Below are 25483 nucleotides of genomic sequence, written 5' to 3'. Positions count from 1 at the left end.
TCGAAAAAGAAGAAGTAAAACTGTCACTGTTTGCAGATGACATGATACTATACATAGAGAATCCTAAAAATGCTACCAGAAAACGACTAGAGCTAATCAATGAATTTGGTAGAGTAGCAGGATACAAAATTAATGCACAGAAATCTCTTGCATTCTTATACACTAATGATGAAAAATCTGAAAGAGAAATTAAGGAAACACTCCCATTTACCACTGCAACAAAAAGAATAAAATACCTAGGAATAAACCTACCTAAGGAGACAAAGACCTGTATGCAGAAAAGTATAAGACACTGATGAAAGAAATTAAAGATGATACGAACAGATGGAGAGATATACTATGTTCTTGGATTGGAAGAATCAACTTTGTGAAAATGACTATACTACCCAAAGCAATCTACAGATTCAGTGTAATCCCTATCAAACTACCAATGGCAGTTTTCACAGAACTAGAACAAAAAAAATCTCACAATTTGTGTGGAAACACAAAAGACCCCGAATAGCCAAAACAATCTTGCGAAAGAAAAACGGAGCTGGAGGAATTAGGCTTCCGGACTTCAGACTATACTACAAAGCTACAGTAATCAAGACAGTATGGTACTGGCATAAAAACAGAAATATAGATCAATGAAACAGGATAGAAAGCCCAGAGATAAACCCACGCACATATGGTCACCTTATCTTTGATAAAGGAGGCAAGAGTGTACAATGGAGAAAAGACAGCCTCTTCAATAAGTGGTGCTGGGAAAACTGGACAGCTACATGTAAAAGAATGAAATTAGAACTCTTCCTAACACCATACACAAAAATAAACTCAAAATGGATTAAAGACCTAAATGTAAGGCCAGACACTATCAAACTCATAGAGGAAAACATAGGCAGAACACTCTATGACATACATCACAGCAAGATCCTTTTTGACCCACCTCCTAGAGAAATGGAAATAAAAACAAAAATAAATAAATGGGACCTAATGAAACTTAAAAGCTTTTGCACAGCAAAGGAAACCATAAACAAAGCGAAAAGACAACCCTCAGAATGGGAGAAAATATTTGCAAACAAAGCAACTGACAAAGGATTAATCTCCAAAATACACAAGCAGCTCATGCAACTTAATATCAAAAAAACAGACAACCCAATTCAAAAATGGGCAGAAGACCTAAATAGATATTTCTCCAAAGAAGATATACAGAATGCCCACAAACACATGAAAAGATGCTCAACATCACTAATCATTAGAGAAATGCAAACCAAAACTACAATGAGGTATCACCTCACACCGGTCAGAATGGCCATCATCAAAAAATCTACACACAGTAAATGCTGGAGAGGGTATGGAGAAATGGGAACCCTCTTGCACTGTGGGTAGGAATGTAAATTGGTACAGCCTCTATGGAGAACAATACAGAGGTTCCTTAAAAAACTAAAAATAGAACTACCATATGACCCAGCAATCCCACTATTGGGCATATACCCTGAGAAAACCATAATTCAAAAAAAGTCATGTACCACAATGTTCACTGTAGCACTATTTACAATAGCCAGGACATGGAAGCAACCTAAGTGTCCATTGACAGATGAATGGATAAAGAAGATGTGGCACATACATACAATGGAATATTACTCAGCCATAAAAAGAAACGAAATTGAGTTATTTGTAGTGAGGTGGATGGACCTAGAGTCTGTCATACAGAGTGAAGCAAGTCAGAAAGAGAAAAATAGATACCGTATGCTAACACATATATATGGAATCTAAAAAAAAAAGTGGTTCTGATGAACCTAGGGGCAGGACAGGAACAAAGTCACAGATGTGGAGAGTGGACCTGGGGACACGGGGAGGGGGAAGGGTGGGCTGGGACGAGGTGGGAGAGTAGCACTGACAGGTATACACTACCAAATGTAAAATAGATAGCTAGTGGGAAGCAGCTTCATGGCACAGGGAGATCAGCTTGGTGCTTTGCGACCACCTGGAGCGGTGGGATGGGGAGGGTGGGAGGGAGACACAGGAGGGAAGGGATATGGGGCTATACGTGTGCATGTAGCTGAGTCACTTTGCTGTACAGCAGAAACTAACACAACACTGTAAAGCAATTATACTCCAATAAAGATGTTAAAAAAAGAACAAAAACATGTCTCTAATTGCCTATTTGAAATTAGCATCAACCTACTCTACCATTATTTTAACCTCAATATTAAAGGAAAAATAAATGCCTCGTCTCTACCAGTCAGGTACACTTTGCTGAGTTTTCTCAAAGATACCATAACCAGAAAAATTTACTTTTAACCCTTAAAATCAAATCAGTTACTAAATCCCATTAACACTTTATCTGGAGGAGCCCAGCTGTCAGGTAAAGCACTTAGCACAGTACCCAGCAGGTAGTAAAAGCTTCATAATTGATTGTTATAACTGACAAGCACACACAGAATAAGAGAGCCTTCAAACAACCTGATTTGTACAACCTATAATCACCAGTCACCTCAGCTTCTTGATGCTGAGAGTTGGATTGTAGATAGTGCCACAAGCAGTTTGCTGGTCCTCAGAAGTCTTCACATCTAGGTCCTCTTCCTGCAACAGTCTCTCAGGATCAGAAGGGAGATCCTTCAAGGATATTACCTCATGAAAAGGAGTGGATGCAAAACGAGCTGCTCTAGCGAAGTCACAAGTGTCTTCTGGGTTAGGACAAATAGTTACATTCCTGAAACCTGTGATAATAGCATCCTCACTCAAGGGCTCAATTCCTGTAAATTCATCCTGAAAAACCACAAAAAATTTAGCTCATACATTTCAGTGAGCATATGAATGGCCTATCTTTTTTAGTGAAAGAGATACATATTTAGATAAGTGATTTTTAACACAGGGTGCAAAAGTATCATATCAGAATCTCTAGAGAAAGACAAATTTAAAAAGCACATCATTACATTTGAGGAAAAAGGTTTTGTATTATGAAAACAGCAAATTATATTTCATCAAAAAATACACTGTGAGGATTCTCCATACAAAGGAAAAATACTGGACAATGTTTTTTTCCCAACCAATTTCACCTAGGAACTAGAGGACTAATACTATTTTTCTTCTGGCTTTGGCCTACAATATGTTCCAATAATCTGCTGTCCTCCTAGCTTTTAAGTCTTTTTCTTTGACAAATGTTTAATTTCTCTTTTATTTCTTAAAGGTAATTCATGACCATGGTAGAAAATATGGGAAAAAAAGTATAAAATAATGGAAAACATTTAAAATACGCCTTTGTCTTTAAAAGTAATGCAGGTATATAGTTTTAAAAAGTCAACTAGTTTAAAAGGATATATAGTGAAAAAGTCTCCCTTCCACACTTGATTCCCCCTGACGTCTCCACTCCAGTTACTACTCCCCAGAGGCAACTGCTGTGACCATGTACATCTGGTAGGATACATGCACAAGCATATTCTATGCATTTAAAAAAGAGGTTTTAAAACAAGTGAAATTATAGCATCTATGCTAGTCTATATTATTCCTTCTCATTATATTTTTTAGTATATTTTTCTGTGCTATTAAAAATTCTTTAGAAACATGATGGTAACATTGTGGGTCTATCAGAAGTTGACCAAATGTTTTAGGTTATCCCCTGTTTTTCACTGTCATAAAACTATTTTAAATATTCTTGTAGATTTAAATCTTTAAGAATATGTTAACTTTCTTAGGAATAATTCATAAAAGTAGAACTATCAGGTCAAAAAGGTAATTGAACACTAAGGGTCTTTATACATACCGCCTAACTGCCCTCGGAGGGATTGTACCACTTTATACATTTACCTGAAGTACACAAAAGTGCCTATTTCATTTAACCCTTATAGATACTAGATATTAATTTTCTAGATCATTACCAATATGATATATACTCTGAATTTCTGACTCAACGTTATTTAGTAGAGGTGAGATACATCTAGAAGAAACAATAAGTGAAACTAAAAAATGTAAGATTAGAGTAAAATAGATGTCTGCATTCTAAGAATAAATTTTATGCAAATTCTACTTATGGCCCTATTAGTTTAGACACTTTAAATTTTTTTTTTTTGTAGGGGAAAGAATCCTGGTAGGTATCTATTAACAAAATTCAAGTAAAAGGTTTAAGACAAAAAAACTAGATTGAGATTTACCCCTTTAATAATTTAGTCCATCCTTGAACAGCTGAACCTAGAACCACTACCTCCAAACCCAGCCTATCCATCTATTCTCTGGTGGTATTCTCCAGAACACAGTATGTAAAACTTATTCTTCCACATCATTATCTTTTCATAGCAGTCAGTGGATTACCTATATTAGAATTACCTGGGAAACTATTTAAAACCAATAAAAATACATGCTTGGGTTTTATCCCTGGAAATTCCAATTCAGTATAGTTGGAATGGGGCCTGAGCACTTTTAGTCATAAATGGCTCCCGAGGTTCCTCTGGGTTGCTGGAAATCTTCTGTATCTTGACATGGGTGAAGACCACGTGGATATTCACATATATAAAAATTAATATTTGTCCAGTTTATGAATATAAAATATACCTCAATAAATAAGTAAATAAAAACATGTTTGAGTCATTCCCTAGGATGTAGAGAATATACTGTTTTAAATCACTATAGCTACTGATCATGTCTCCCTTTAAAAGTCTTCAGATTAAACATACTTAGTTCCCTTCAATCTCAAGACAAGCTTCCAGATGCTGGTTTGAGACTTCAATGAAATGTCACTGATAAAGTTTATTTACTTTGTCTTGAATGTCTACAAGGGTCTTTTTTTATCCTAAGTACTATTATGTCACTAGTCCACAGTGGTTAAAACATTACTACAAAAAAAAAAAAGGTTGGTTCACATAACTCTTTCATTGCCAATGTTTCGTAAACATTTTATATAAAAAGAACAAAGATCCTTAGCTTTCAAGGCAGTGATTTTTCCCCACTTTAAAAAATTGAGATATAATTAACATACCAAAAACTTCACCCTTTAAAAGTGTGCATTTCAGTGGTTTTTAGTATATTCACAGGGCTTTGCAACCATCACCACTATCTAACTCCAGAACATCTTTATCACCTCAAAAAGAAACACCATACCCATCTGTAGTCACTTTCCAACCCACTCTCTCCCTAATCCCCTGGAAATCCCTAATCTACTTTCTGTCTTTATGGATTTGCCTATTCTGGACATTTCATATAAATGGAATCATACAATATGTGTTCTTTTGTGTGTGGCTTCATTTTAGCAGTGTTTTCAAGGTTCATTCATGTTGTAAGATATATCAGTACTTCATTCCTTCTTATGGCTGAATAATATTCCATCGTATGGCTACACAACATTTTGTTTATCCATGCGTCAGTTGACGAACACTGGGTTGTTTCCAGTTTTTGGCTATTATGAACAATGCTGCTATGAACATTCATGTAAAGTTTTTTGTGTGAAGATATGTTTTAAATTCTTTTGGATATATACCTAGGAGGGAATTGCTGGATCATATGGTAACTCTATGTTCAACATTTTGAAGAACTGCCAAACTGTTTTCCAAAGAGGATGCATCATTTCACATTCTCACCAGCAAAGTATGAGGGTTCTAGTTACTTCCCATCCTCACCAACACTTGTTATTTTGTCTTTTTGATTATAGCCATCCTAGAGCATGTATGCAATATTTCACTGTGGTTTTGATTTTCATTTTCTGATAACAGATGGTGTTGAGTGTCTTTTCACGTGCTTATTTCAAGCCAGTGATTTTCATTTTAACCCTAAACTTTTGTGATAATTGAATGAAACTATCCACTAGTCCATTTATATAAACTTAGGGATATTGCTCCTTACACAAACATCTGGAGATACATCCTCATTTGAGGTGATGCTTTCTGAAGTTTTGAGAATTGCAAGGGGTCTTCGTTGGGCTAAAACCCGTGAGGGATCTGCAGAAGGACTGGAAAAAGACATATTTCATTTAGCAATTTTTCTCTTAACATAGATAACAGTAACCCCCTATTTCATCCTCATTTATGATAACAGAAAACTTTTAATTGTCAAAACAAAATAAAACCAAAAAACCCCTCAAACCTGATAGTCTTTTTTTCTGAAAGAAGAAATTCATCAAAAATGGAGAAAGGTACACTGGAACCTATAGAAAGAGAGACTAAATTTACACTCTTAAGAGTAAATGCCCTACTCTTCAAGACAACTAGGTCAATTAACATTTTTGCTGTTTGAAAGCAGAAAGACAATTTTGTTTATCTTTTATAATAAATAATTTCAAATATATAAAAGTAGACATCATTTAATAACAATTACCTAAACATGGATGATCTTGTTTCATCTTTATTTCCCACCACTACTCCCCCAAACCTAACCCAATTCTGGATTATTTTGAAGCAAATACAAAACACCATATCATTGCATATGTAAATATTTTAGTACACATTTCTTAAAGAGATAGCCTCTTTTTAAAAAGCATAATCTCAAAACATTATCATACTTATAGAATTAAAAATTTCTGTATTCAAATATCCAGTCAGAGTTTTCACATTTTACCAAAACTTTTTAGAAAGTTTGAATTAGGAATGCAAAGTAGATTCATACACTGTGACTAGTTGAAATGCCTCTTAAATTGCTTTTATTTTATAGGGTTTTTGTTTTTGCTATTAATTTTTTATTTTAGAAACTGCGTTGTTTGCCCCATAATGCTGGATTTTTTGCCAATTATATTCTGTTTCACATGTTCTTCTATGCTTTGCATTTCCTATAAATTAATGGTTAGAATTAGAGGTTTAATCAGATTCTACTGAATTTTTTAACTATTTATAGATGGATATTCATGTTTCTACCACTTTTAACATGTTTCTGAAAATACAACAAATTTGAATATAAAATAGCTTTAGTTGTAAGCTTTCCCCCCTCATTCTTCCAAAAAACCACTTTCCACTCTTGGCTGCTGGGTACTACTGATATGCTTAGCTAGAGTACACTAAGTAAAGTGGAAGATTATTTTGTAGTTAGTATAAATTTAAATTACATTTAAACCAAATATTTGAAAGCAATGAGTTATTTTATAAAAATATTCTTTCAAATGTCTAACCTATCTTGAATCATATGCTTATAACTGAATTCCATGATTCAAAGATAACAGTACCTTAGTCCCTCTCTCTGCTTTCTTTCAAAACCTTTTACCACAATCAAGAAAAGTGTTTACACTTATTACATAATGCATTTGTATCAGTAAGGTCTTCAAGAGATTGTCAAATAAAACTCACTTTTAGAATGAGGCTGTTCTTGCCAAATGTTTTCTGCAAGTGAAGTTTCCCTGTGAAGAATTTTGTTTTAAAACATGTGCTTAGTACCCACAGAAAGAATTATTTAATTCTTAAATGTCCAAGAGGTCTTTTTATTAAATATAATCTTCTTCACTCTAAGATAAAGAAAATATTCTAGTACCATTAAACCAAATTCTTTAAGAGAGAACCTTCAGTCATTAAAATTGTCATAGAATTATATTTGATAACAGATGTTAAGTTACATTAAGTTACATTAACAGTATAAGCAGATTACAAAATGGTAAGCTTTCATTTTTATAAAACAAAACCAAAACAACAAATAAGAAGAAATATACCAATGTTAATACTAGTCATCTCTTGGTAGTAGAAATGGGTGGTATTATCATTTAAAAAATTATTTGATTGTTTTTATAAGAAACATGTATTTTTTTTAACAGAAAAGAGCCAGCACCCAGACCTCTCTCATCAGCATCACAGCTTATGTTGTGACAAAGACTTGCAAAAATCATGTCTCAATACTATAAAAGTTAAGGAGACTTCAAGTCACTAGAGAGTCAAAGGTCGGTTCTAGATGCCCTCCTATAAGCATCATCCCTCCCACCAATGCGGTCCTACCTGGCACAAGAGTTTACTGGGCAAACAGAATTGCATAGAGCCATTCCTGGTATTTCCTGAGACTCTGAAACAATTTGCAGTTCAGCTGTCTCCTTTGTAGACATCTTCTCTTCTTGCTATTTGCATTAAATAAACAAAGTCAATGTGTCCCTCCTATATAGAAAATGCTACCTATTCTCAAGTTTTAGTGCCAAAATTAACTTTACTATACTCTTCCCCTAGACATCTACTAACCATATAAAATGTCTGTACCACAAAAGTTCTTCCCAATAATTCATGTTCCCAGTATAAACTGGTACTGTTGTACTCAACTGAGTAGTGGCAAGGAAATAACACACTAAATTTCTTTAGCTAATCTCATTTTAATTGAACATAACTAGAATAAAAATCTAAAGTCAGAAGTAACAGAGTAGTGCTTTAGAGTATAACTAAGAAGTCAATAGTCAATAAATTGCATCACTTAAATGCCCCAAATTCCATTTGAAGTCACCTGTTAAATTACTTTCATGCTCAACTTTACTGATATTAATAGCGAAGAAACTATCAGAAACTGAGTGGGTCTGACAGGACTTTTTACCTTCTATATTTTTATATTGTTTAAATTTGTTTCAATAAGCATTAATTGTATGTATTGAAAAAGAGAATGACCTGATCACTTGCTCTTTCTTGCTGAGTAGTTTGGATTTCTTTTAGCTTCTTCTCCATCTCTTCAATCTGCTTCTGCATTTCTGCTCTCTTCTCTGCACTGGTCAGTAGCTCAGCTAGAAACAGTGAAGTTGGCTGAGGCATTACTCCTCATAGCAATTTATCCTGTCAAAAACTGTCTTTGGGGCTCATGTCCTCAACATATGTTAATATTACAGATGAGAATGATACAAATGGAGCAAAGCCCTCAACCTGAGGTCTAGGTCTCTATTATTTATTCATTCAATCAATAAAAAATAGAATATCTATTATGTGCCAAGCACAACTTTAAGAATTTAGGTTTTAGTGGTACATAATACAAAGTCCTTGGTCATGTGATGCTAACATTCAATTTGGGAGAGACAAACACAGAAATTAACAAGAAAAATCAGTTTTAAAAATAAAACTAAATAGGTGATGTGAGAATGTGTCACTGGGTAGGGGGATGGAGGTCAGGGGCTACTTAAGACCAGAGATCAGGGAAGATCATCTAAGAAAGTTACATTAGAAAGCTGTAACCTGGATGACAAGGGGCCAGTCATATAAAGATCTGGGGAAAGATTTTAGGCCAAAGGACTAGCTGGCACAAAGGTCCTAATGCAGGAACAAGATTATTGTGTTCAAGGATCCAAAAGAAGGCCAACATGGTTGTAGCACAGATAGAGGGAACAAAGTAAAAGATGAGGTTGGAGAGGTAGGCAATAGCTAAATCATGTAGGAGTAAAGACTCTACTGCATTCTAAGACAATGAAAAAACACTGGAGAATTTTAAATAAAGGAGTGACATGATCTGACTTTTTAAAAAAGATAATTTGCTGTGAATAAAATGGACTGTGTTAAGGCCAGAATGAGGGCAGAAAGTCTAAATGCAGTAGTCCAGCTAAAAGACTGTGGTTTCGATTGAGGTAACAATGGGAATGGTGATAAATGAAAGATTTATGAAATTTTTTGGTGGTAAAGTTGATAGGCTTATTCATTAGATGTGGGGGAACGGTAAAGAAAGAGGGATCAAAGATGACTTCTGGACTTTTTTTTGGCTTGAACCAGTTGCGTGCATGGGGATGCCTTTTATTGAGATAGGGAAGCCTGTGGTACATTTGCATATTGGGGTGTGGTTTGTGACAGAAATCACTAACTTTGTTTTTCTTTAAAATATTTATTTATTTGGCTGCACCACGTCTTAGTTGCGGCATGCAGGATCTTCCTTGCGGCATGCAGGATCTTTTAGTTGAGGCATGTAGGATATTTAGTTGCAGCATGCAAACTCTTAGTTGCAGCACGTGGGATCTAGTTCCCCGACCAGAGATCGAACCAGGGCCCCCAGCATTGGGAGTGCAGAGTGTTAGTCACTGGATCACCAGGGAAGTCCCAGTAACTATTTTTGGTTAGGTTGAGTTTAAAATGTCTATTAGGATAGCCAATAGATGCACGCAACTAAATGTGAGTCTGCGGTTCAGGTGAAATGTCAGGGATGGGGATATGAATTTGAGACTCCATGGCTTGCAAACAGTATTTAATCTATCACCTAAAGATAGCTGTTGAAAGAAAAGATAATTGGGATACTTCAGAACTCTCCCCTGGGCCTCAGGAAGAGGTCCTGAATGAGAAGAACAGTAGTAAAGGAAACTGAGTGGGAATACACATCAAGGAAGAAGCCAAGAGAAGCATTTCATAAAGTAGTATTTCATCAACTATGCCAAATGAAGCCAAGAGGTCAATAAAGATCAGGACTGAGAAAGAGCCATAAGATTTGGCAAAAAGGAGGTTTCTGGTCACCGTGATCACTGGAATAGAAGGGATGCTTGAGGAAATAACAGGCAGCAAAAGAAGATTACAATTCCCCCAAAATTTTGCTGTGAAAGAGAGTATAAAAATGGGGTAGTAGCTGGAGAAGAATATGAGGATAATGGAGATTTTTTTTTTTTTTTAAAAGAATGGAGACATTAGAGTATATATGTATAAATTAGTGAGAATGGTTTAGTAAAAAGGGAAAATGCTGGAAGGGGAAGAAAAAAGGGCCACTCCTTTGATAGGAACAGAGAAACATTAATTTTTTTCTTAAATTTAATTAATTAATTTATTTATTGGCCATGTTGGGTCTTCATTGCTGCCCACGGGCTTTCTCTAGTTGTGAGCGGGGCTACTCTTTGTTGCGGTGCACAGACTTCTCATGCGGTAGCTTCTCTTGTTGCGGAGCATGGGCTCTAGGCGCGCAGGCTCAGTAGTTGTGGCACACGGGCTTAGCTGCTCCGCGGCATGTGGGATCTTCCCAGACCGGGGCTCAAACCCGTGTCCCCTGCATCGGCAGGCGGATTCTTTTTTTTTTTTTTTTTTTTTTTAAATTTATGTATGTATGTATTTATTTATTTATTTATTTATGGCTGTGTTGGGTCCTCGTCTCTGTGTGAGGGCTTTCTCTAGCTGCGGCAAGTGGGGGCCACTCTTCATCGCGGTGCGCGGGCCTCTCACTATCGTGGCCTCTCCCGTTGCGGAGCACAGGCTCCAGACGCGCAGGCTCAGCAATTGTGGCTCACGGGCTTAGTCGCTCCGCGGCATGTGGGATCTTCCCAGACCAGGGCTCGAACCCGTGTCCCCTGCATTGGCAGGCGGATTCTTAACCACTGCACCACCAGGGAAGCCCCAGAAACGTTAATTTTAACCGAAAGAATGAGTGTATAGGTATAGATTGCAGATATGGCAGATTTGGTGGAAGAAAATGGAGTTACTATTACATTCCTTCTATTTTCTCAATGAAATTAGAAACGAGTTTATAGGTGAGGAGGGACAGGGATGCAGATTTGAAAATATGAAAGAAAATTAAATTAGTTGTTTAGCAGAAAGAAGAAATTCACCTACCAGGAAACTAGGATGATTGTTAGGCACTGGTAAATGCTCATTTGAGATTTGTGGTCAAGAATTTAAAATGACTGGACAGCTGCATGTAAAAGAACGAAATTAGAACACTCCCTAACACTATACACAAAAATAAAGTCAAAATGGATTAGAGACCTAAATGTAAGACTGGACACTATAAAACTCTTAGAGGAAAACGAAGGAAGAACACTCTTTGACATATATCACAGCAAGATCCTTTTTGACTCACCTCCTAGAGAAATGGAAATAAAAACAAAAATAAACAAATGGGACCTAAGGAAACTTAAAAGCTTTTGCACAGCAAAGGAAATCATAAGCAAGACGAAAAGACAACCCTCAGAATGGGAGAAAATATTTGCAAACGAAGCAATGGACAAAGGGTTAATCTCCAAAATATACAAACAGCTCATGCAGCTCAATATCAAAAAAACAAACAACCCAATCAAAAAATGGGTGGAAGACCTAAATAGACATTTCTCCAAAGAAGACATACAGATGGCCAAGAGGCACATGAAAAGATGCTCAACATCAATAATTATTAGAGAAATACAAATCAAAACTACAATGAGGTATCACTTCATACCGGTTAGAATGGGCATCATCAGAAAATCTACAAACAATAAATGCTGGAGAGGGTGCACTGTTGGTGGGAATGTAAATTGATAGAGCTGCTATGGAGAACAGTATGGAGGTTCCTTAAAAAACTAAAACTAGAACTACCATATGACCCAGCAATCCCACTACTGGGCATATACCCAGAAAAAACCATAATTCAAAAAGACACATGCACCCCAATGTTCATTGCAGCACTATTTACAATAGCCAGGTCATGGAAGCAACCTAAATGTCCATCAACAGATGAATGGATAAAGAAGATGTGGTACAGGCTTCCCTGGTGGCACAGTGATTAAGAATCCGCCTGCCAATGCAGGGGACACAGGTTCAAGCCCTGGTCTGGGAAGATCTCACATGCCGTGGAGCAGCTAAGCCCGTGTGCCACAGCTACTGAGCCTGTGCTCTAGAGTCTGTGAGCCACAACTACTGAGCCTGCATGTCACAACTATTGAAGCCCGCATGCCTAGAGCCTGTGCACCACAACAAGAAAAGCCACAGCGATGAGAAGCCCGTGCACCACAACGAAGAGTAGCCCCTGCTCGCCGCAACTAGAGAAAGCCCGCGCACAGCAACAAAGACCCAATGCAGCCAAAAATAAATAAATGTATATATTAAAAAAAAGATGTGGTACATATATACAATGGAATATTACTCAGCCATAAAAAGGAACGAAATTGGGTCATTTGTAGAGATGTGGATGGACCTAGAGACTGTCATACAGAGTGAAGTAAGTCAGAAAGAGAAAAACAAATATCGTATATTAACGCATATATGTGGAATCTGGGAAAATGGTACAGATGAACTGGTTTGCAAGGCAGAAATAGAGACACAGATGCAGAGAACAAATGTATGGTTACCAAGGGGGGAAAGTGTGGGGTGGGATGAATTGGGAGATTGGGATTGACATATATACACTAATATGTATAAAATAGATAACTAATGAGAACCTGCTGTATAGCACAGGGAACTCCACTTCGCTGCACAGTAGAAACCAATACAGCATTGTAAAACAACTATACCCCAATTAAAAAAAAAAAAAAAAGAATTTAAAATGAGACCGATACACACAGTTGCATTTTTCTCCAGCTACATTTAAACTATCAATACTTGGATGCAGGTACAGAGTGTGAGCAGAGAGCTGGATTTAACCAGGGTTGAGGTTCTGCCAGGTGAATACAATATAGTGGATGATGTAGGGAGTAGAAAGTAAGATATGAGCCAGGTGCTTAGTCAGTTAATGAGTGACAGGGAGTGACGAAAAAGTCTGAGGTGAGAACACGAAGGAGGCTCAAGAGGTAGAAAAAAAATATTGGAAGACATGAATCCGAAAGAAGCTTTTTGAAGGAGGAGGGGGAAAATGGTGTGGAAGTAGCAATGGGAAGAAAGGATAACAGCCTTGTCTTTAGGCCTAACCTGTGGCTTCCTCATTTCTCATATCCCTACCTGAGAGTGAAAGTCTGCAACAATCTTTGAAGCTAGTTTTCAATATAAGAAGAAACCTCTTTCTTATAGGCATAAGGATTTATAAGAGTACAAACTAGATTCAGAGACAAGGTTAGGAAACGAGTATTAAAGTATCCTCAAAGGTCAATACTTCTTTTTATCGACTCAAATCCCAACTAACCCTAGCTCAGGTCCTTCTTTGGCTAGTTGAGAATAAAATGTACTATTTTACTTTTATATACTTGGTTTAGCTAGAGCCTTCCCTTCAGGAAACAGTAGTTTTAATCTAAGTACCTAGTTCCTTTCCCAGCTCCTATTTGGCTACTCTGCTAGCCTACTTCTTTGTTGTGGTGGTTCCCACTTCTAAAAGCTTTACACAACCAGCTCCTTGCTTTTTAACCATTCCCTGTCTCCTACCTAGACACGTAGATTCCATTTTTCAATGTATTATTTGAGCCCAGAGCACTTCTGTCAACCTTGGAAGGCACCAGTTGATATAACAAATAAGGCAATTCCAAACGTACAGTCTACTTTACAGACGTTTGCTTCTAACTTGTCACCTGGAACTCTGAAATATTTTTTTCTCTAACAAATTATAAGTGAGGGTTAAGTTTCCCAGCTAGCCTTATGAATGCCACATCTCCTTAAGTGAGCTGAGCTGCAATAGTAGGTTACTCTGGATGCCTGTGTTTAAAAAAAAAAAATTTCTTCTTTCTTGGTATAGATCCTTGTCAAAATGTCTAAATGAATGAAATTTATTTTTGGACTCTCCCCTACCTCCTTTTCTGTACTCTCAGGCATCTTCTAATGCCTTAAGCTCCAAATGCTATACTTCCCTACTTTCAGCCTATTCTACACGCCTCTTACCCCCAAGTACTTCTAGGCTTCAGAATCAGAACCACTTCCCACTTCCCCCAAATTCCCAGTTTTTCAATTTATAGTGAAGTTTCCCTTACCTTAGAAAGAACATAATGTCTTTAATAAACAGTACACATAACTATCATCTAAATGAGTGAGTATGTTAACCTGAATAAGCCCTGGGAGAAATTTCAGTCGAAGTATCAAAAGTAAAGTGAAATATTTAGGAAATGTTAGGAAAAGCACTTTTCTGTCTGCCGATTACAGGGAAATTATGAATTGGTCATGCAGTTCCTTTACTTTTGAACACAAACTTAGTTGCTTAATATTTTTCCTCAGGGGTCTCATGGAAAGCAACAGTGGAAATTCAGCCTAAATGGAGAAACATAGAAACCATAGAAGCATCACATAAAGGTACACACAATGGGGTAATTTTCCTCAGACTTAACATATCAACTCAATCTTCCTACAACTAAGTTATTTTTACAAACTTGAACTAGATCAATACACATACCTTCTCTTTGCTCTTTTAATTTCTTCCGGAAAACCTCAGCCCGGATCTCTTCAAAGGAGAACTCCCCTACTCCTGCATAAATCTTCTCCTTACAATACATCATTTTCTCTTTCTTCTCCTCAGACTCTTGCTGAAGGCTTTGAACTCTTTGCAGGAGATCTCCTTCTTCCTTTCCAGGCTTTCTTGTGCTTAGAATGTGGTTTATACTGGGTTCAATTTTACATGGTGTCCTAAAAGAAGCAAGATAATTATTATTCACCATACAGATCAAATGAGTTATTTCTTACGTTTTGACAGAACACAGGGACAATGTCAGTAGTGAGGCTATATGTGATCGATTCCAAAAAAACAAAAACAAAAAAGACTGAGAAAACAGGCTAAAAATAATTTACATGGTCCATCAACAATTATGTTCTGAGTACTACTATGATGAAGAAGGAAATTAGGTGTAAGTTAGGGTCATCATATAGCTTTTATTACTTATAGGTAAAAATAAATCTGAATATCATATCTTTTTTTTTTAAAGGAGGTAATATTTTTATTTTTATTAAAAAATTTTTTTTATTGAAGTATAGTTGATTTGTGTGTTAGTTTCAGATGTACAGCAAAGTGATTCAGTTATACATATATATATATTTATATATATATTCTTTTTCAGATTCTTTTCCCTTATAGGTAATTACAAAATATTGAGTATAGTTCCCTGTGCTATACAGTAGGTCCTTGTTGGTTATCTATTTTATATATAGTAGTGTGTATATGTTAATCCCAACCTCCTAACTTATCTCTCCCCCCATCTTTCCCCTTTGGTAACCATAAGTTTGCTTTCTATGTCTGTGGAAATATCTAAATCAAAGCCAGTGTATGAAATGAAGTCAACTTATGCAATACAGCCCATTTTCCATTGTTTAGCACCCCAAAGAATTAGAGTCAGGAATATAGCATTTAGGGAACTGATGATGTGAAATCCAACGTTCTCAGCTGAGGGGGAAGAATGAGAGTGGTAATATAGGTTTGAAAAGAATGAAGCATAAAGTACCTCTATCGGGATAGGGCAGATGTTCTCAATCTGGACAATGGATCAGAATCACTTATATATCTTTTATTTTCTTATGTACCTTTTTACAACTAAAGATACCTGGTCTTCACCTCAGATACACTGGATCAGAACCTTTAATGGCCCAAGCATCTACATGCTTAAAAGCCTTCCTCAACTTGCTCAACTGATAAAAGACTCTATGAAAATCCCACACAAACATCATACCTAGCATATACGAAGGGTTATAGCTTAGTTATGAGGAAACTCTTGCAATGGGGCGCAAAATACGACCTAATATTAGAACTCCACAATGTTACATATTAGACTGAATCTCAGACTGCCTGATTATTTAATCATCATCTATCACATTTTTTCTTATAAACAGAAATGCCAAGGGTTAGGAAGAAAAAGACATCCAGAAAGAAAAAGCAGGTTACGAGGAAAAACTGCCATAATTTCTCATTACTGTCAATAACAAAGGTAGAACACCTCATTTAAATCACAGAGACTGTTTTTGACTACAGCAATGTAAACATAAACCTACTGAGTTTATTCCTTAATAATACTAACAAATAGTCTTTTAGCCCTAACATACTCAAAAAAATACAGATGTAAAGGAAATAAAACTTTGGTTTACCTTCATCCCCACAAAGAAGAAAATGCCTTTGGGAACTAGGATAGGTGCCCCTGCCCACTCTTAATAATTCCCACCTCAAAATATCTGGAAACCAAACTCACATAACTGGCTGTTGTGCAGTCTCTTCCACATATGGAGTAAAACTGGGAAGCATAGAGGGTATAGCTGTCATAGAAGCTGTACTGCCACGAGGCTGGCGATGAAGAAGAAAATTAAAATTACCATGGTTTTACATTCTGACACAACATATGCAGACCATGCCTAATTATTCAAGAGGAATTAGAAGAGATGCTAAAAATACTCCTCTACTCTAACTCTGAAGTCTTTGTTATGTCAGCAAATAAACTGGATCTAAGAGTCCTTACCCTGTATTCCAAAGGCCTGCCTGTGTTCCAAGGGCCAGCTTGCAGCTCATTCTCTTTGGCCCTGGACACAGGAGGTGCTATCCATGGCTGCCCTGTAGTCCTAGATGACTCTGCTCTAGAAGGTTCATCAGCATTTTCATCAAAAACAGTAATTCTAGAATTACTTTGCATCTGTTGAGGAACTGGATTTTGGAGTCCTCTGTTCTGTCTTGGAGCTAAGAGAAAAATATTAAAACTTGATGTAAAATCTTTAATTATCAATTTAGATGCCCAAGAAGGTATACCTAATTCTTTCCCAAATCAAGGAGATTACTTCTACTACCATAGAATCAGAGATTTTTTAAAATAATAATTTTAAAAACCTTAATGGATCAAATTAGTAATTTTTAAGTCCATTCTGTATGTTACTTATACCCTACCTCTTTTCCCTCACCTGTAATCTTTTATGCATAGATATCCAAAAAACAAATTCTACATCTTCCTTCAGTCATCATTCTAACATTGCCTAATTTTACCAGACTAACCTAATCTTAATCTTCATTTTTCAGTTTAAAACTTTCTCTCAGTGGAAATCAGCTGAAATGTACTGAATCTAGAAAAAACGAATTAGCCCACTTATTAGTGGTAGTCTCTTTAGTGGGGCTGCTTATTAGAATCAAGCTTCATCATGCTCTGGATGAAATATTCTTTAAGACTATATTCCTTATACCCTAATTCTCAGATCTCCAAGGAACATTCTGAGTATTAATTTTTATTTATTTTTGGCAGCGTTGGGTCTTTGTTGCTGCGCATGGACTTCTCACTGCAGTGGCTTCTCTTGCTGGGGAGCACGGGCTCTAGGGCGCACGGGCTTCAATGGTTGTGGTGCACAGGGTCTAGAGCGCAGGCTCAGTAGTTGTGGTGCATGGGCTTAGCTGCTCTGCGGCATGTGGGATCTTCCCAGACCAGGGCTCAAACCCATGTCCCCTGCATTGGCAGGCAGATTCTTAACCACTGTGCCACCAGGGAAGTCCCCATTCTGAGTATTAAAAGTTGATATCAGGAAAGGGATAAGATTTTCTTTTAAAAATCTGGTCTACATGTCTAACTGCTATAAATTTGGTTAATAATTATTTATCCTTGTACCTTCCACTCAATTTTGCTGTAAACCTAAATTTCCCTAAAAAATAGTGAATTTTTAAAAAAGCTATTACTGATCATCTTTAGGTATACAAAGAGAGCCCAATTTCTGACCCCCCAAAAGCTGAAGACCAAGTTAAAACATTCTTTGAGGATTTGGTACACGTAAGCTTTACTTTGATAATACTTGCTATATTATTGCATATATTCTTTCAACTAACAACTAAAACTGAGAAACTCTAGATGCTCCCTGTATATTAGGTTAGGTTTTTCTTTTCCTCTCTCTCTTTTTTTTTTGCATTATAAGGGCCTCAGAATGGGTTTTTCTTAATTAAGACACAAAATGCTGACATGTTTTAGTGTTACTGCACACTGTGATCTCAGTTCTCCTTAGACTTTTCTTTTTTGCTACCTAGTACTCAGAACAGAAGGACAATGTCCACATATATATTTATACATGATCTCCTTACATAATTTGCCTACCACCTGAGACTAAGAGCTTCCCATAATAACACTTAACAAACTTACCCTTGAGAGCACCTCCTACACGGCTGATTGGAGCTCTTGCTGTCTTTTTCCCTTTGCTTTTTAGTTCAGCCAGTGTGCTTCGCTGTGGTACAGAAGATCCAAAAACTTCCTCCTCCTCTTCTTTCTCAAGTGCCAACAGAGTTTGCCGAGACACTCGAGCTTGGAATTGTCTAAAGTAAGAGAATGGACAATTAACATTTGGTGAGATGAACACTACTCACCAAATACAAATTTCTTAATTTGTTAAACAAGGGCGAAAAGTGGGATAGGGGAAGAAATATATAGAAATAGCCAAAAGCAAGTGTTTATTCTCTCAGGAATAAAGAAAGCCACCTTGAAATCAGAAAAGGTTTTGGCTAGAATGATTTAGCTCCCCCTCTGTATGTCCAAATCTGACCAATTAAAAATACTCTGAAGAGTACCAGTAGGTTGATCTCAGGATCAGATCAGGGTGTCTAAGATTAAGATCATAGAATTTATTAAGATCAGAGTTTCCCATCAACTTTTTAAACTCACAAAATTGTTGAAAGAGTAAATAAGCACCCATATACCCTTTACCTAGATTCACTAATTGTTAACATCTTGCCACGTCTATTTTTATCGCTGCGTGTCTTTCTCTCTCTACATAGAATCCCCACCCTACCCCCTACCCCACCATTTTTCCTGAATCAGATGAAATGAAGTTGCATCCAACAGGACATTTTACTTTAGCAAAGCTGGCAGAAGTTTGAAGACTAAACTTCCTGTGCTGCTGCCCAAGTTTTAAGCATTATCAAAAGGGTAAAAAAACTGAATAAACTGCAAATACTGGCCAAGATGGAACAAGCTCATGATAGCTTCTCTCTCTCTCACTGATTATAATTAAAAACTCTAGACAAATACAAAAAAGCAACTGAGGTCTCTGAAACGTAAACAAAAGCAAGTGGACTGTGGAGAGGAGTCAAACTTGAAGAAACAACCCACACAGGGCTGCTTCCTGGTTTTTTTGTTTTGTTTTTTCCTTCATCTCTTTTCCTCACTTTGAATTGTTACACTGGTTGTGTAGGAAGCTAAAACTCCTAGAGAAACCTCATCTTCCTGGCCAGAGGACTGGGAAAACGGGACTCTGAGGGCCAATGAGTATGAAAGAAACACTGGAGAGGATGAGCTGAAGAAAGGGATCTCCTAATTCTATACATGAATGGGCACAAGCTCTGGACTCACCCCTGAGCTATGCATACACAGGGCAGACCCAAAGCAGCAGAGAAAAGGCTTTGAGAATTGAACTATAGTATAAACCACAGCCCAAGTCCTAGACTAACCCCAGAGCAACAGACACATGGGATAGACCCAAAGGTCTTAGAAAATTGAACTGACACTGGAACCAGTACCCACATAAGATGAAAAAGAAATTATGATATCTGAAGGTTAGTTACCTAATAAGACAACAACATCAATATTCTCCAGAGAACATCAACCAACAGGACCTAGAGTCGAATAATTCAGGATAAATGTCCAGGATATAATCCAAAATTACCTCACACATGAAGAACTGGGAAAATGTGACTGATTCTCAAAGGAAAAAAAATCAACAGATACAAACATCAAATGACCCAGGTGTTAGTTTTCAGACAGAGATTTTAAAGCAGCTATTATAATGATGCTCCATAAGATAAAGGTAAAAACATTTGAAATGAATGGAAAGATAGTAGTTCTCAGCAGACACACAGAAAGTATGAAAAAGAATCAAATGGAAATTTTAGACCTGAAAAACACAGTATCTGAAATAAAAAATTTACTGGATATACTCATTATCAGAATGGAGAAGACTGAGAAAAGAGTAAATGAACCTGAAGACAAATCAATAAAAATTGGTCACCCTAAAGAACAGAAAGAATAAAGGTTAAAAATTTTTTTTAAATGAAGAGCTTCAGGGACCTGTGGGACAATATCAGAAAGTCTAACATATGTGTAACTGAAGTCCCAGAAGAAAAGGTATAGACACGTATTTTTAAAATAATGGCTGAAAACTTCTCAAATTTTGTGAAAGGCATGCATTTACAAATTCAAAAAGTGCAGTAATCCCCAAATGGATTAAACATAAAGGAAATCACACCTAGACACATCATGATCAAACTGCTGAAAAGCAATGTTAAAGAAAAAAATCTTAGACATACCCAGAGAAAATCAACACATTACAAAAAATGGGGAAGAACCATTCAAATGACTACAGATTTCCCATCAGAAATCATGGAGTCCAGAAGACAGAAACATGTTAAAAGAACTGTTACCCAGAATTCTACATCCAGTGAAAATATCCTTCAGGAATGAAGATGAATAAAGACATTCTCAGATGAAAACAAAACTAAGATAATTTTTTGACAAAAGACTCACTCTAAATGAATGGCTAAAAAAAACCTCACTGGGCTGAAAGGAAATGATACCAGAGGAGAACCTGGAATTTCAGGAATAAAGAAAGAACAAAAATGGTAAATATAAAATATTATTTTTCTCCTAAGTTCTTTAAAATATGTATGGTTGATGAAAGCAAAAATTATAACATTGTCTGATGGGGTTTTCTTTTTTTTTTTTAATTTATTTATTTAATTTATTTATTTTTGGCTGTGTTGGGTCTTTGTTGCTGCACATGGGCTTTCTCTACTTGCAGCGAGCGGGGACTACTCTTCCTTGCGGTGTGCAGGCTTCTCATTGCAGTGGCTTCTCTTGTTGTGGAGCACAGGCTCTAGGTGCGTGGGCTTCAGTAGCTGTGGCACGTGGGCTCAGTAGTTGTGGCTCGCGGGCTCTAGAGCGCAGGCTCAGCAACTGTTGCGCACCGGCTTAGCTGCTCCGGGGCATGTGGGATCTTCCCGGACCAGGGATCGAACCTGTGTCCTCTGCATTGGCAGGCAGATTCTTAACCACTGTGCCACCAGGGAAGTCCCTGATGGGGTTTTCAATGTATGTAAATATAATACATACAACCAGTGTATCAAAAAAGTAGGGAAGATAAAGAACCTATATGGTTATAAAGCTTCTATATTTTACTTGAAGTGGTAAAATATTAACTCTAAGTAGACTGTGAAAGGTTAGATATATGTATAATATACCCTAGAGCAACCACTAAAAAAGTAACAGACAAAAAGCCAATAAAATAAATTAAAATGAAATAATAAAAAAAAAATTCAAATAATCCAAAAGAAGACAGGAAACGGGCAAGAGAGGAACAAAAGACAGAGAACAAACTGAAAACAAATAATAACAGATCTAAATCCCCCAAAATTGATAATTCCATTAAAATGTTCTAAATATACCACATAAAAGATACTGCGAGAACTGAGAAAAACACAACACCCAACTCTTTAGTGTGTAAGAACCACTTTAAATATAAAGACATTGACAGGTTAAAAGCGAAAGGAGCAACCTGATTAAAAAATGGGCAGAAGACCTTAAAAGGCTTTTTTCCAAAGAGGAAATGCAGATGGCCAGAAGGCACATGAAAAGATGCTTAACATCGCTAATCATCAGGGAAATGAAAACCAAAACCACAATGAGGTATCACCTCACACCTGTCAGAATGGCTATCATCAAAAAGAACACAAATCACAAATGTTGGCAAGGATGTGGAGAAAAGGGAACCCTTGTACACTGTTGTAGGAATGTAAATTGCTACAGCCACTATGGAAAAGAGTACGGAGGTTTCTCAAAAAACTAAAAACAGAACTACCATATGACCCAGCAATTCCACTCCTGGGTATATATCCGAAAAAACCAAAAACACTAATTTGAAAAGATAAATGCACCCCAGTGTTCAGAATAGTGTTATTTTCAATTGCCAAGGTACGCTAACACATATATATGGAATCTAAGGGGGAAAAAAAAAAAGGTCATGAAGAACCTAGTGGTAAGACGGGAATAAAGACACAGACCTACTAGAGAATGGACTTGAGCATATGTGGAGGGGGAAGGGTAAGCTGTGACAAAGTGAGAGAGTGGCATCATATATACACTACCAAACATAAAATAGATAGCTAGTGGGAAGCAGACGCATAGCACAGGGAGATCAGCTCAGTGCTTTGTGATCACCTAGAGGGGTGGGATAGGGAGGGTAGGAGGGAGGGAGATGCAAGAGGGAAGAGATATGGGAATATGTGTATATGTATAACTGATTCACTTTGTTATAAAGCAGAAACTAACACACCATTGTAAAGCAATTATACTCCAATAAAGATGTTAAAAAAAACCCAAAAAACAAAAGAAAACAAACAAAACAAAAAAACAAAACAAAACAAAAAAGATATGGAAGCAACCTAAGTGCCCACCAACAGATGAATGGATAAACAAGATGTGGTATATATATACAGTGGAATACTACTCAGTCATAAAAAAGAATGAAATCTTGTCATTTGCAACAACATGGATGAACTTGGAGGGGATTATGCAAAGTGAAATAAGTCAGAGAGAGCGACAAATACTGTATGATATCACTTATATGTGGCATCTAAGAAATACAACAAACTAGTGAACAAAATAAAAAAGAAACAGACTCACAGACATAGAGAACAAACTAGTGGTTACCAGTGGGGAGAGGGAAGGGGGAAGGGCAACAGAGGGGTAAGGAATTGGAAGGTACAAACTATTAGGTATAAAATAACCTACAAGGACATATTATACAACACAGGGAATACAGCCAATATTTTATAATAACTATAAATGGAGTATAACCTTTAAAAATTGTGGATCACTACATTGTACGCCTGTAACTTTTATTTATAATACTATACATCAACTATACTTCAATAAAAAAAAGAACTCCCTTTGTTAAAAAGAAAAAAGTAAAAGGGAATCCACACAAAAACCTGTAATGTGAATGTTTATAGCAGCATTATTTCATAATTGCCAAAAAATAAAAACCTAAATGCCCAATAACTGATGAATGGATAAACAAAATGTGGTATGTCCATAGAATGACAAATTCTTCAGCAATAAACAGGAATGAAATACTGATATATGCCACAACTATGTTCATCTATGATGAACCTTGAAAACATGCTAAGTGAAAGAAGCCAGTCACAAAAGACCACATAATGTAGGATTCCATTTACGTGCAATGTCCAGAAGAGGCAAATGCAGAGAGAGAAAGCAGATTAGTGGTTGCCTGGAACTGGGGTGAGTGGGAATGGGGAGTGACTGCTAATAAGTATGGAATTCATTCTGGAGTGTTAAAAATGTTGTAAAATTAGATTGTGGCAATGGCTGCACAACTCTAAAACTGTTAAAAAAAAAAAAAAAGTAGGGCTTCCTTGGTGGCGCAGTGGTTGAGAGTCTGCCTGCCATTGCAGGGGACACGGGTTCGAGCCCTGGTCTGGGAAGATCCCACATGCCACAGAGCAGCTAGGCCCGTGAGCCACAACTACTGAGCATGCGCGTCTGGAGCCTGTGCTCCGCAACAAGAGAGGCCGCTACAGTGAGAGGCCCGCGCACCGCGATGAAGAGTGGCCCCCACTTGCCGCAACTACAGAAAGCCCTCGCACAGAAACGAAGACCCAACACAGCCATAAATGAATGAATAAATAAATAAATGAATAAAAATTAAAAAAAAAAAAAGAATAACTAGCATCACAGGCCCACATGACAATACCAGAAAACTTTATTAAAAAAAAAAAAAAAAAAAAAAGTAAAGAAAGGAAAAAGATGTACCGTGCAAACTAAAGAAAGTTGGACTGGCTGTATCAATATCAGATTAAGCTGACTTCAGAATGAGTATGATCAGGGATAAAGATGAACATTATATAATGATAAAGGGATCAATTCTAAATGTGTATACACCTAACAACAGAACTTCAAAATATATGTAGCAATATTGATATGAACTCAAAGAAGAAACAAATTCACAATAAAAGAGGGAATTCCCTGGTAGTCCAGTGGTTAGGATTCTGCAATCTCATTGGCGAGGGCCCAGGTTCAATCCCTGGTCGGGGAACTAAGATCTCACAAGCCATGCGGCAAGAAAAACGAACAAACAACCAAACAAACAAAACACAATAAAAGAAACTTCGAAATTCCTCTCTCAGTAATTGATAGAACAAGTAGACAGAAAATCAGCAAGGATACAGAATACCAGAACAGATTACCAATCAACTTGACCTAAATGACATTTACACAACATTTTATTCCAGAACAGCAGAAAAGACATATTTTTCAGGTATACACAAAACATTCACCATGATAGACCATATTCTGGGCCATAAAATGAACCTTAATAAATTCAAAAGAATTGAAATCATACAAATTATGTTCTCTGATCATAATGGAATTAAACTAGAAATCAGTAACAGGGAGATATCTGAAAAATCTCCAAACACGTCCTAATTAAACAATACACTTCTATATAACCCATGGATCAAAAGGAAGACATAAAGAAAATTAAAAAATATTTTGAACTGAATGAAAATGAAAACATAATATTATATCAAAATTTGTGGGATATGGCTAAAGCAGTGCTTAGACAGAAATTTTTTATATTAGAAAAGAAAGTTCTAGAAATCAGTACTCTAAGTGTCACCTTAAATTAGGAAAAGAAGGGCAAGTTAAACCCAAAGCAAGCACAGAGAAGGAAATAATGAAGAGCAGAAATTAATAAAATTAAGAGCAGAATATCAATTAAGAGAAAAATCAATGGAACCAAAAGCTGATTCCCTAAAAAGATCAAGAGAAATCAATAAACTTCTACCCAGACTGACAGAGGAAAAAGAGAAGACCAATATCAGGATTACCAATATGAAAAACGAAAGAAGAAGGGTTACTACATAACCTACAGACATTAAAAGGATAATAAAGGAATACTAGGAACAATTCTATGTCCATAAACTCATCAGTTAGATGAAATGGACCAATTCCTTGAAAGACAAAAACTACCAAAGCCCACTAAGAGAAATCAAAGATCTAAAT

The 25483-nt window shown here is 36.6% G+C and overlaps 1 protein-coding gene and 1 long non-coding RNA gene across 2 annotated transcripts in view; one reads left to right on the top strand and one right to left on the bottom strand.

Moving 5' to 3' along the window:
• BUB1B (BUB1 mitotic checkpoint serine/threonine kinase B) overlaps positions 1–25483 on the bottom strand; it is a 60542-nt gene that overhangs the window by 19570 nt on the left and 15489 nt on the right. Inside the window, exons 6-15 of the mRNA XM_082442941.1 lie at positions 18557–18726; positions 16910–17124; positions 16646–16737; positions 14869–15098; positions 8529–8641; positions 7881–7996; positions 7245–7294; positions 6055–6115; positions 5815–5920; positions 2477–2751 (exon numbers count right to left, since the gene is read on the bottom strand). Coding sequence (XP_082299067.1) covers positions 2477–2751; positions 5815–5920; positions 6055–6115; positions 7245–7294; positions 7881–7996; positions 8529–8641; positions 14869–15098; positions 16646–16737; positions 16910–17124; positions 18557–18726 — 1428 coding nt within the window. The remainder of the gene's footprint in view (positions 1–2476; positions 2752–5814; positions 5921–6054; positions 6116–7244; positions 7295–7880; positions 7997–8528; positions 8642–14868; positions 15099–16645; positions 16738–16909; positions 17125–18556; positions 18727–25483) is intronic.
• LOC309651127 overlaps positions 1–25483 on the top strand; it is a 63750-nt gene that overhangs the window by 32699 nt on the left and 5568 nt on the right. The window lies entirely within an intron of this gene.

This window comes from Balaenoptera physalus, assembly GCF_965194825.1.
Source record: "Balaenoptera physalus genome assembly, chromosome: 2".
In the NCBI taxonomy this organism is placed as follows: domain Eukaryota; kingdom Metazoa; phylum Chordata; class Mammalia; order Artiodactyla; family Balaenopteridae; genus Balaenoptera; species Balaenoptera physalus.
The sequence above is the reverse complement of the archived record's forward strand: the minus strand, read 5'-3'. Positions and strand labels throughout refer to the sequence as shown.